Source organism: Pleurodeles waltl, chromosome 12, assembly GCF_031143425.1.
Source record: "Pleurodeles waltl isolate 20211129_DDA chromosome 12, aPleWal1.hap1.20221129, whole genome shotgun sequence".
NCBI lineage: Eukaryota > Metazoa > Chordata > Amphibia > Caudata > Salamandridae > Pleurodeles > Pleurodeles waltl.
The window spans coordinates 87,253,086-87,266,486 of NC_090451.1; the positions used below are offsets into that span (position 1 = coordinate 87,253,086).

The 13,401-nt window shown below is 44.1% G+C and overlaps 1 protein-coding gene across 3 annotated transcripts in view; it reads right to left on the minus strand.

The window, feature by feature from the left end:
- LOC138267341 (excitatory amino acid transporter 1-like) overlaps window positions 1-13,401 on the minus strand; it is a 220,365-nt gene that overhangs the window by 44,184 nt on the left and 162,780 nt on the right. For all 3 annotated transcript variants that reach the window (XM_069216230.1, XM_069216229.1, XM_069216231.1), the window contains one exon: window positions 658-914. In XM_069216230.1, the coding sequence (XP_069072331.1) occupies window positions 658-877 (220 nt within the window). In that variant the 5' untranslated portion in view covers window positions 878-914. The remainder of the gene's footprint in view (window positions 1-657; window positions 915-13,401) is intronic.

Genomic DNA, 13,401 nt, shown 5'->3' on the forward strand with positions numbered 1-13,401 from the left:
GTAGGGTTCTTGCTTAAGGGGTGACTTGTTTTTGGTTGCCATTGGCTAAATATTGAAATGTACATATTCCCTAACTTTTATCAAAATAAGGAAACCGGATTTATGGAACCAAAAAATGTCAAGCTCACGTTCACAAATGTTGTCTAATACTACGGAAAGCAATGTTAAAATTAAGAAATCTTATAAACCATCCTGTGAAAATGTCCATAATAATACCTTTAAAGAAAGAGAACAACAGAAACTATATTTTTGCACTGTATTTTGTAAAAATAATATTTTGCTATGAAAACGATTTACGAAACGTAAATTTTCTGTTTTTCTCTTATTCAATATATTAGATTGTGGCAAGCATCTACAAATGTACTTTTGGAGAATGTTTCAAGGAAAGCATTGAAAAAAAACGTTTTGTAAAACAAAGTTGCAAATGTACATTTTTTGCAGGATAATTTCTTCTCTAAAGCAAGAACATCTCACTTGAGGTGCTACTGAAAAATGAATTTCAGTTTTAACAATGACAAAAACTATAATAATCACAATAATAATTTTACATACTGGTTTGCCCACTGAAATTTTAAAGCATCTAAAGGTTCTCAGATAAATCGAGTAAAGAGAAGACTCCTATTTGCTCCCACAATGGAAGTGCCCTTTTTTCCATACCGAGAATAACACCGGCGACTGTGAGGATGACAAAGGCGTTGTGTTTCAGGAAGCTCATTGCACTCTCCCGTGTGATGCAACGCACATGCTTTTTGGCTCGTGATGCTCGCGTCTGCACGGCCTGCTGTAGTCGCTGAACCCCACTCTCAGCGTTGTTCATCTTCTCCGTATCCTCCTTGAGGAACAGGCTGTTTGCATTGTCTTGTTTTTCATCCATCATTAAGCCAATGCCTGATTGAGGAGGTACTCTTGGGTCACTGGGGGTACAAAAAAGCAAGGGAAACTAAGTAACATCCGAAATCATTATGTTTTGCTTAGGCCTCACAAGGGAGCTCTTCCTGGCCAAGTTTATCAAAGTTTTAAGGTAAGCCCATAGTCACCCATTCCAGAGTTATAAACGTTTCTTTTGTCTAGGAATAAGACCCATATAAAAAATTACAATTAGCCATTACCATAGACTGACAAAAGTGTGAAAAACAGAAAGGGAAAAAAGACACTGTTATTTTTAAGTTGCCGTCAAGAGTTTAATTTTAAACTTCAACATCCACTCCTTTAAACTCGACCGGAAGTCTCTGTTGAGTTTGCCAACATCGTGACTGTCGATGAGTACAAAGCATCTCTGAGAAAATGTGCAAGTTACTAAACAGTTTGTCAATTAGTCTTCAGTGAACAGTGCTGTACTTACCATAAACCAACAGGTGAGAGTAAGTTATGACCGGTATTGTGAAGGGATTGTGCAGAGAACATTGCAGCATTGATTGCCCTGTGAGAGTTTTGAGGGGCGGTGTGGGCTCAAAGGACCACACCACACACTATCACCTGGGTTTTGTCTTTCCAAGGTTTGAGCGGGCGGAATGCAATGTCCACATTGCATCCACAATGTTCCATTCGCATGGACGTCTGCCTCTCGTGACTGCTGAGAGGAAAGTGAGAGTGGTACAGCATCAAAAGAAATTCAAGAGTTGGTATGATCATCCTTCCAAAGGGAAGGATAGAATGTGGGAGTGGGAGATAGATGAAAGCTTCTGTGGGATACTTAGGTACTTAAAAGATCGTTGTTGTGTGGTCGGTTTACTGGTGATGGCTGGAGCGTGTCATATCTGGTAAGAGTCTTGGTGGAGTTAGGTCTTGGGGTGGCAGATATTATAACATATGGAGTGGCCCCTCTGCCACTAGCAAAATACTTTCATGGGATTCCCATCATACTTAGCCTGTTAGGGAAAAACATGCGCCTAGGTGGATGCATTATTGTGTGTAAAGGACTAGTTCTGTTCTCATTATGTCATTGTTGAGTTTAGTAGTGGAGCTATATGTGTAGTTTCAAGTTCCCATCCTTGTTACCGTACTCCTTTTTACTAAGCGTACTTGCGAGTTTCATGAGTTTGTTTTCCATACCATAATAAACCCTGATTCACATCAGGCAGACTTATACATTGTTTTATCTTTCCTTGTCATCTATTGTCTTCTTATATTTTTACAATCTTGTTTCAATATCTGAAATGCCATGTAATGACTCTTGTTTGGTTTTACTCAGGGGTTGTGGCTCCCATCCTTGTTCCGACACGTTGAGTGTCCACAACACAGTATACAGCGGACTTCAATGGTCTTTACCAGTTGATTAGGGCAAGCACACAGTCACCACCAATACAGGAAAGGACTGCACCTGAGGTCTCCTAGTTGAACTGACCATGAAAGTTTCCCAAACATTCTAAAAGGGAAGAAAGTGATTTTGGACTGTTCTGTAGATTCCCCTTGATGCCTCACCAAAACACCCTACAGCTCAGAAGTTTAAATGCCAACAAGTCCAAATAAGATCTATACAACTATGGAAGAATGAAAATGTTATGTTTGTTGGGTGTGCTGGCTTAGTGGGCTTATGAATCTTCTGTGATGATCTGTCCTAGACCACGGTTTCAATTAGGGATGGGCAGGACTTGCCGAGTTTGCCTCCAGGGAATTCCAAGGACTTCTATGAAAACTCTGCAAGATTCCAAGGAGTTCCGCAAATGGGCGGAAATAGGCATGTCACGTTGAAGTTTAGTGCTGGGAGCACGTTCTGCATTGAAAAACCAGTGCAAATGGCACCATGCAGTGTGAGCCAGAGGGCACTGCTTCTCGAGTTGGTTTGGCTGCAGCTTGAGTAGATTTTCTACTCGAGCGGCAGCTTTCTGACCATGAATGGTCGCACCTGCCCACGTTGCAGAAATCTCACCGGTGCCCTCCTAGCGACTGAAAATCTGCCAAATCTTCCTAGTGCTCTCCAACTTACCGCTGGTAAGCCACGCACAAGAAAAAACAATCCCACGTGGCGGTTGGTGAAATTTGGCCAGAACTCCATGTTACAGGAATAACTCAGAGTGGCTGAAATCCTGCAACTCCACAAGCTGAGCAGAATTTATCACCTACTCCTAGTTTCAGTCTCAATGAGATTCACTCAGCCTTTCATCCTTCACAAGTTGATAAATGGATTATCACGGTGTTAAATAACAATAAGCAAGCACCAAGAAACACAATGACTGACCATGCACTTTACAAATACATATTATGTTGATGCTTAACAAAGCCTTTCATCCTTCTAAAATCTAATATCTGAAATCTTCCAAAGTCTTTAGCGGGTTAGAACTAGGATATACCTGACTGATAAACCCTAATCTGGGCAAAACCAGTCTAAGGCTGCTTGTGTTCTGGTTCAGGGAGGATCTCGCCTGACAGTTCAGGCTGGGTTGTTCCTATTGCAGAATGGTCAGGACTGATTTGCATAAGGCTGAGTCCAAACGAAGGTACCATGGTGAGTAAAAAATGATGGACAGGGATGAGGCCCGAACAATCGCTAGTGGGTAAGATTAATTCATGCATTCCCCCTGTCCGCTTGTCTTTGTGGCAGAAGTTTAGAACATTGGGATGCCTGAAATAGGCATTGTTACTTCATACTCAATTGCAGTCCACAAGGTACTCAAGAAATCTGTGGTTTTCTTCCAAAAAATGTCTTCTCGTGTACTGTTACAGATTGAGATCACATTTATATTTTGAATAACAAAACTATTCCAAACATCCAAGCAAATGGTACTAATCAATATTGTGTTGAATCTTATTTGTGATGGGTTTGGAGCTCTCACTTTTTAAGACAAGCATGAAGGCATGCAAACCATTTCCCACCATCTCTAGTCATGAATGAGGGCATACGGTGCATATTCAGCTTCCGCTTTAGTAGCAGTGATGTAGCAGAACTGATGACAGATTAGGCTCTTTGGTACCGGTGATCAAACAAGCATTTGCAATGCAATGGGTCTCGCGTTTGCTCGAGTTAGAGCTATTAGCATTATAAACTCCTAACTGGACTTTTCTTGCCACATAAATTAAAAATGAAAAGTAAAACAGTTTCACATAACTAACCAGACTTTTCTTGCCATATAAACTAAAAATTAAAAGTTTCACATAAGCGAGCCGACGGCCGCCATCAGCACAAAGCAGACACACAAAGGGAAATAAAAGTTCGCTCACACAGAAACCTAGCGGCAAAAGTGCAATTACCTATGTAACTGGCAAAAGTGCAATTACCTATGTTACAGGATCGATGTCATGCAAAGTGCTCGACTATTGCCCAGTATGACCGCTCTGTGAGATAAAGAGAAAAAGTAATCCAGAAACCAGATGGAAAACATCGAGCTTCGTATGTTTTCAGTAGCTGGTCGATGCGCTCGAGGAAGGCTAAACACCGGAAGAGACATGACGTATGCATGCCTTTCGCTAATGAAAGCAAGCGGATTTTAAAAGGCAAGCCCAGGAACCAATGAAAGTGACTGACATGACATGGGTGTGGTTAGAAGCCCAAAGAGAGATTATAACAGGGGACTGAGCACTTTGCGCTTGCCCCTAAAAACAAATCCTAGACCAGCCCTATTATTGCTAAGTGAATCGGTGTTCCACATTCCAAAGGTTGGGAACTGACTCAATTGACCCAACAGAATTAAACATTGGCAAGTGTCTTCACCGTCAGTGCTAGCATTTAAAACCTATAACATGGGTGTCAGATCTCAAATTAGGTGCCAGCTTGAGGATTCTGGTTTTCTTCGCCCATCGTCATATTATGTTTAGTATTTAGTTATTCAGAGTACTTCTCCTCCAGTAAAAGTGATGAATTGACTAGCGACTCAGTTTCTGGGAGATACTGTTGTGGTTAACATGCTCTAAATGTCTACACCTGGTTGACTCCTTGAGTAATCCTTGTTAAGCTTGGCCTTGCTACCCTGAGTGAGTAAAGTGCTAAACAATACGATACTTGCCGATGTTTCTTGACGATCAATAGTACAATGGCCCCAGGACACAAGTGGTAAACGACTCCACTTGTCACAACTGGTTCCCAGTAAACTGACTCTCTAGGACCACGTATACCACGTCTTAAAGGTTGCTAATATGCTTCTAAGTTTCAAAGGCTATTAGAAGGGGTGCGCATAATTTGCTTTTGAGCGATTACATGTAATTACACAAATATTTTATAACAAAACATTACCTTGCTTAAAAGTGCTCATGAAGAATGATTAGAATACAGTACATCTCCATGTAACATGTATGTACAGGTAGCAAAACAACGGTGTGGAGGGGGATTATGTTGGAAATAGTGCTTATGTCATATGTGCATGGAGCATCCAATCCTGGCGTGGGCACTTCTTTTGTTACAAGACACTTCGTCGTCCTAGATTTGTCTAACATGGTTGTGTCCCACCTCATAGCTGGCATTAAGTCATTATCACCTAAGTGCAATTGTAACTGAAAAAGCAAACCTTTATGGAGCAGAATACAAAACAGAGTGGAAAAATCAAATACGGTTTACAACTTGAGATCTCTATTAAACAGGACAACAGTAGAATAATCTGGTTTAAGGGAAAGTGATTGGAAGATTTAGAGACAAAGCCAAAAATATAACAAGTAATTCTGGTTAGCGATTGAAAGCTTCCTGTGTCATCCTCCAGTGCGGCCTCTCCTGGGCTAGAAATTAGAAATAAAAGAAACAAAAAGGTGCCCAATTTTTCTAAAGGTCTTTCATGCTCCAAACATCTTGTCTTGCACAGGTCGAGTCAGTAGCTCTTGGTTGCTCGAAATCTGTCAGTCAGGGTCACAAACGCACTTATCTCCATGCAGGAGATGCATTAAAAATTAATCTGCAGCTTATTAGCTTGGCTCTCCAGGGACTCGTTGGGAATTCTCTCTCATGTCTCCCAGGGCACCCATAAATAATTGAGTGCCTAGTTCTCTGAAACAAGGCATGACACCCACACAATGTGCAAGGATGACATCTTTGGCCTTGTTGCTAATGGCGGCACCCCTTGCCATGCGTACGCTGGTCTGGGTATCTGGAGGCTCCCGCGAAAGGCCCGCCTCTTGCCGCTAGGGGTGGGGCAGAGCTACATCTCGTGGATTCTTCCCAGCCACAAAAGTATTTCATAGGAGCCAGAGGGGACGGACTTCTAGGCCTGTGCTCAAAGAATCACCAAACAGAAAAATCCTTCTAGGTTTTCATGATATCCTCAATACATGAGTATGAGGAAAGATTAGATATACTTTATATTTGAGGATTATTTGCATATCTGTTTCTCATCTCACCTAGACCAGGTGTTGTGTTCTGTAGCTCAATGGGAGCAGCCCTTGAGGTAACTCCAACTGGTGAACGGTGGGGCACGAGTGTTTTATAGATTAGAGTCGTGTGTAAGTCACCTTACCGAAAGAGGTATGTTGGTAAATCGACATCCATACGTTTAGGTTGGAATTCTGTTTCCTCGCGGTGTCACACCTCAGGTAAAGCTAATACCTGTAGGGAATTCAGGTTCAGACGGGGGTCTCTTGTTGACTTGTTGAATATCTTCAGAAAAAGGAGTAAAGTACTGGACATAATGGTAGGCCGAAAGATCTTTTTTTTTTTACAATGTATTTGAAGAAAATAATAAAATTGCACTTTTCTACCTTAAGGACTTGTCTTCCAAAAATGTTTTTTTCCTCTAAATATAAAAGCAATACAAGATTGATCTTGCCAAGACACATAGGATGAACAAGCATTAGCAAAGACAATGGGGGTTATTACAACTTTGGAGGAGGTGTTAATCCGTCCCAAAAGCGACGGTAAAGTGACGGATATACCACCTGTATTACGAGTTCCATAGGATATAATGGACTCGTAATACGGCTGGTGGTATATCCGTCACTTTACCGTCACTTTTGGGACGGATTAACACCTCCTCCAAAGTTGTAATAACCCCCAATATGTCTAGCCTCTGCAAACTATTAGCTTTGGAAATGTTTTTTTGCAATACTATATAGATCCCCCCCTGCTGATAGCATGGCTAGAGAAAACAAACAAAAAAGGTTGTGTGACGTGGCAGCCGTGTCATTTTGTGGGCATGCGCACCAAGCAGGCGCTCACTTCCAAAATATTGCAATCCTTATAAAAACAAATAAGGAGCGTAAAAGGCTTTTGTTTATTAAGCAATGGTGTTGGGTAGCAGTGGGGGTTGCTGGAGAGTGAATCATCATTAGGGACGTAGTAGGGGAATGCAAGACAAAAGTTACAACTGAAAGAAAACAACATGGAAGACGAGCATGGCACGTGGCAACACAGAAGGTGCAAATATTTTAGCAAATAGAAGAGCCTTAAATTGGTCGAGGTGAGTTTTTTTTAAAAACATATTTTATTGGCATTTTATGTCAAATAAACCGAGTGGAGGACTTCATGCATTTGTCAATCTGCACCTATGTTTCACAATCAATTCTGGAAGGAGTATGCACCTTCGCTAGTGTTATCCAGTAAAGCGCCTCGTATTTTCCTGTTAAGTGTTCCACCACTGAAAACTATCCAACATTGCCACCCACTTCCCCCTTGCATCTGCTCCCTTGTGATCTTTCAGTACCGGCCCCCAAGGGTGTTGCGCCATAAGTAGAGCTCCACACTAGAGTAATGAAAATCAAGAGTCCCTAGTTCTTCAGTGTCCCTGCTCTATGAAAGTGTCATGAAGGTGTCAGGGGTATCCGTCGCGGGATCATTTAGACAGTCAACTAGATGGTCCCAGGCCCCATCTTTATCTGTAGTACATTGCCCTATCACTGCTTTTTTTAAATAGTACCCGGCTCCCCAACTCTGCCCAACGCAGCAGGGATTCCTTTCAGTTATCTATGTAAGGGCTTTTGGGGGCTTCCAATGCATCGTGATTTCCCTTTTGGCTATTAGGAGGGCGAGATCTATGAATTTGGTTGTAAATGTAGGTGATTTGGGGCACGGGAATCCCCCCAGTTAGCCAACCAGAGGAGTAGTCAAGATCCGTCTATCCGTCACTTCAGATAAACAGTGAAATACTCCCTCCCAGAACTCTGTCAAATGTGGGCAGGACCACAGCACATGAAGGATGTCGGCTCTCTGTTCTGCACATCGTGGCCAATAGGCTTCCTCCGTGCTAAGCATCCGGGCTGTTTTACCAGGGGTGAGGTAAGCCCTACGTGGTATATAATAATTTATCACATTAAAACAGGCATTTCTAGATGCTGACCATGAGATGATGTTGCCCATTTTGTGTCGTTGATTGGGGAGCCGAGGTCACCTTCCCATTTTAGACGTAAAGCATCCAGTGGAAGTAGTGCATCTGCTCGTAGCGCCCCATATAGGAGTGTGACTGCTTTATCCTTGTCACCTATGGTACATAATCTCTGGTAGCCCAAGTGGTGTAGGGGTTCTGTTGTTCCCTTTCCCCAGTGTTGTCTAATCATAGTGACCAGTGCTCTATTTGCTCTATCCATTAAGAACTGCCATTGAAGTAACCTGGGGCCAGATGTAGAAACGAAACATTTTGCGACTTGCAAATAGCGAGTCATAGCGACCCGCTATTTGCAACTCGCAAAATGTTATGCAGTACGGTGTCTCAGACACCGACTGCGACTCGCTATGGGGTCGCAATGACCCACCTCATGAATATTCATGAGGTGGGTCGCAAATTGCGGCCCCATAGCGAGTAAAGGCACTCGCAAACATGGAGGCCTGCTGTAGTCAGCAGACCTGCGTGTTCGTGACTGCTTTAAATAAAGCAGTTTTTTTTTTTTAAGTGTAGCCCGTTTTCCTTAAAGGAAAACGAGCTGCACTTAAAAAAAAAAACCGAAACCTTTAGTTTCGTTTTTTTTCAGGGCAGGCAGTGGTCCCTTGGACCACTACCTGCCCTGAAAAAAATGTTTGGGGTCCATTCACAAACTGGAAGGGGTCCCCTGGGGACCCCTTCCAATTTGCGAGTGGGTTACCATCCACTTGAAGTGGATGGTAACTGCGATACGATTTGCGACCGCGTATATTGCATCCCACTCAGACTCGCAAATAGGAAGGGAACACCCCTTCCTATTTGCGAGTCGGAAATGCATTTTGCGAGTCGGTCCCGACTCGCAAAATGCATTTCTGAATAGGAAACTGCGATTTGCGACTCGCAAACGGCAAATTTTGCCGTTTGCGACTCGCAAACAGTTTCCTACATCTGGCCCCATAGTCTTCAGTTAGGGAATGAGCTTCCCGTCCCTATATATGCCCCCCCCCCCTTTGGTGATGTTGTGTTCAGTCCACCTGGACATCCCTCTAAGAGCTCGACCTCCTGGTAAGGTTGCTAAATATCTCAGCAGGAGTTCCAGGGCATACGGCGATGTTGTTCGGGTGCGTTGCAACATGCATAACTAGCAGCGCCCTATTACTTGTAAGTCTACTGAATCTTCGGGATGGGCTCCTCTAGGATCTATTAGGATGCAAAGTAGTGTATGGTAGGGTGAGGTATTATAGGGTATCTCCCTGTCCGGCTGGCTTTTCACATAAAGCCATTATGCAAACCCCTGGAGTTGACTGACTAGATAATAGAGTTCTATATCCGGAGCTGCGAGTCCCCACTCTCTGGTTCGGAGCTGTAATTTGCCCAGGGCTATTCTAGTCTTTCCCAGATGTGTTCAATCATTATAGAGCTTAGTTCCCGGAAGAGGGATCGTGGGCAGTATATCGGCAGGGTAGTAAAGAAGTAGAGCAGCCGTGGTAAGGCTACCATTTTAACGGCTGCTATGTGGCCCGCTACAGAAAGCAGGAGTGTTCTCCAGAAGGCTACATTCGCTCCGAGTCCTCTGATTGCCACGCCCACATTAACTTCCAGCAGGTCACAGGGTTCGTGGTAAAGCTGGACGCCAAGGTATTTAAAAGCGGGCTCTTCCCAGGTTAAACCCTGTAAGTTGTGTGGTGGGGCATGTGTTGATGCATTGGAAGAATATGTGATTTCTGCCAATTAATATGAAGGCCCGAAAGAGCCCCGAAGCGTTCTAGTAGTGAAATAGCCCCCTGACACTCTAACTCGCCATTGCGGAGGAAGAGGATCATATCATCCGCATACAATGCAATTTTATGTAGTTGTCCACGTGCCTCCAGTCCCCTATAATAATCCCCAACTCTGACTGCATGTGCAAGTGGTTCCACTGCTACTGCAAATAAGAGTGGAGAAAGGGGGCAACTCTGTTTCGTATCCCACCCACCACATGGGACCCCAATGTTGTTCTCCCTGTTGGTTCTGCATATAGCAATTTGGTCCATCTGATGAATCCCTGTCCCAATCCCATCCTCTCCATTGCCTGGCAGAGGTAATCTCATCTCAGGCTGTCTCAAAAGCCTTTTCTATGTCGATGGCTATGATCACCGCCTCCTCTGCCCCTGCCTGCAGTGGGTTTAGCTGGAAAATGAGGCACTGCTTAATTGCTGTATTTCGACGTTGTATAAACCCTGTTTGATCTGGATGGATCAATTTAGGAATCTGTGGCAGGAAGCATGTAGCCAGTATTCTACTCAGGGTTTTGCAGTCCATGTTCATCATGAATAATGGGTGGTATGAGCGCACCTCTTCAGCTGGACGTCCCAGTTTTAAAAAGGGTATCACTATGGCCTCATTTGTTGTGGGGGGAGATGACCTGTCTGTAGAGCCTCCACATAAAGTTCCACCAGTTCAGGGGCCAGGTTGTTTCTATATGTGACATAAAACTCCATTAGGAATCCATTTGCGCGTGGTACTTTCCCTCTAGCCATTGCTTTTTATAGCAGCACATACTTCAGGAACTGCAATGGGTCCTCCTAGGTTCAACACATCTTCCACTTGTAATTGTGGACGGTTCCTTTCCTCAAGGAATTGCAATTGAAAAGGAGTGAGGATGTCTCCAGGTGGCGCTTACAAGGAGGTTTAATATTCAGCAAATCTGGTGTTTATGTCTTCTTGGCGATATAGCCGCTCTCCATTTTCAACCTCCTTCTCCAATAACAATGAGTTACTGGGGTAGGGTTTACCAGCCATGCTAGGAGGATCTCCGCTTTCCCCCTTTCAGCATGCACTCGTGTCATGTAGGCCCTATAATCAAAACAACATAGTTTCTCCATGGAGTCCGCCACTTCTTCTTTTGCTTCTAATAACGGTGGTCCAAGGTCTAGGTTGCCTGGTCTTTCACGTTCTAAGGCTCAAAGGGCCTCTTCTATTTTTGTCGATATCTTTCACCAGGGTGTGTCTGACTCCTACCACTTCTGCTATGTATTTACCTCTAATTACAGATTTAAACGCCTCCCATTCCAGAGCTCCGGTGTTGGTGGAGGCCGCATTCTCTATGATGTAAGTTCAAATGGCTTCCCCAATGGAGTGGTGAAATGCTGTGTCTTCTAGGCTGTCTATTTTTAGTCACCAGTCTGATATACAAGGGCGCTCCTTATGCCATGCCAGTGATAATTCTAGGGGATAATGATCTGATATTGTTCAACACAAGTATTCCAAGGTATGGATAGTCCTGTGGACATCAGGAGATGCCAGGAAAGTGTTTAGCCTAACATGGAGATCATGAAGCCCTGAGTAAATGGAGTAATCTCTGAAATAGTGGTGCATTTGTCTCCAAGAATCTAATAGGCCCCAATTACGTTGTCATTCTTGGAAGAGTTTACCCGTGCGTACCACTGGAGAGTTTCCCAATATGGATGAGATCTGTCAAGGTATGTGTTTGAGCCGGAGTTATAATCGCCCCCCCAGTAATATAGCTTGGGTCAGGAATGGGGGCCATAACGCTGGATAACTTAGTGAGGAAGGTCCCTTGGTTGTGGTTGGGTGTGTATATTCCCACTATTGTGGGTTCTTGGCCTGCTAGCCGACCTGACACCAGAACGTGTCAGGTCGACCATCTGGATCAATTAATTCCCTTGTAGCTTGAAAAGCGACCCCTGGAAGAATCCATATTAGTACCCCTCTGGCAAAAGACAAGTATGTTGTGGCATATGTCTGTCCACGATATCTTTTCCTAAGGGCGTCACGTTCCGGAGCAGTGAGGTGTGTCTCCTGGATCATTGCTATGTGGACTACTCTCCTATTCAGGTAGGAGTATACTTTGAAACATTTTTGACATATTGTTAAGCCCCCTAACATTCCAACTGTTAATGTCATAGACTGGAAAGAATGCCATTGGGTCTCTTTAACACAGGGCGACAGGGATGGGAGGGGGGAGGAGACAGAGTGTGGATGGGCCCCCCAAATGGTGTGCGTGGTGATAGGTGTGCAGATGCAAGTCCAGTATGGTTCCCAAAAACACTCAACAACTCGAACTACCCAAATCCCCTTCCTCAGGACAAGGAAACAGAACCTCCCCATTCAAACCAGCTTACACACCAGCAACATTTGTGCACACTTCAAAGCACACAACCTTTAAAGAGTATGGGTGGAGGAAGCTCCCAATTCGGCCCTCCCAGGTTCACATCACCCCATCCAGGTTATTAGTATTATGTTGTTTCCCCCGCCAGCATCATTGCTGAGTCCCCCAGTTGTATTAGATAGGCTGCGCGCCTGAGATTCAAATAACGACAGCCATTTTTAGAAGCTGTGATTCCCAAGTGCCCGTTGTAAGTGTACTAAACAGCCCCCCCCACCGGTCTGATTTTTCATATCACACATTTTTCCCCTCCTTACTTGCCGGAAATTACTCCATCAGAGATGCCTAACCCACCAAGATGATTTCGTCTGATATTCCAGGTGTTCCCACCGGTGGTGGGTCCGCAGAGTCAAAAAGAGGAGATCGAAGCACATTCAGATTCGGAGTCTCTGTCTGAGGCATTGTCTGTTTTTTCGGGAGGTCTCTGACTTGCTCTATTGAGAGCTGCTCCCACCTCCACCATCTTTCAATGTTCTTACAGGGCCTGAGTGTGTGAGGGGGCTGCTCCACTCCTTTCTCTCATAGTCTTTTCTTTTGCATGTGTTTTCTTTCTCGAGCTGCTTGGTTCTCCAGATGCTCTTGTCTTGATTGAGTCTATCCAGTCCCAAAGTTGCTGAGGTGACGTAAAGAAAAGCACTTAATTGTTGTGCGTCACCCGGAGTTTAGCAGGGAATAGCAAGGCATATTGGATCCCCATGGCTCTCAGTTTTTTCTTTGCTTTGGTGTATGAAGCTCTATGCTTCTGAACTTCTCTGGTGAAGTCTGGAAAAATCATGACACAGTGGTTCTCCACCAGGATTTCCCCATGTAGTCTTGCGTTAGTGAGGATATGGTCCTAGGATCCCAGCAGAGGTTGTCGAGATTGCACTCAATGGGTGCGTTCAAGTGCGTAGTATGGGGAAAGTCCCTCTGGAGCCACATTATGGCAGATCCATTGTTCCAGAAACTCTGTCATGTCTGATCCTGTCCCTTTGATTCTTTCTGGAGTCCTATTATCCGTATGTTGGTTTTTGTGGCCCTGTTTTC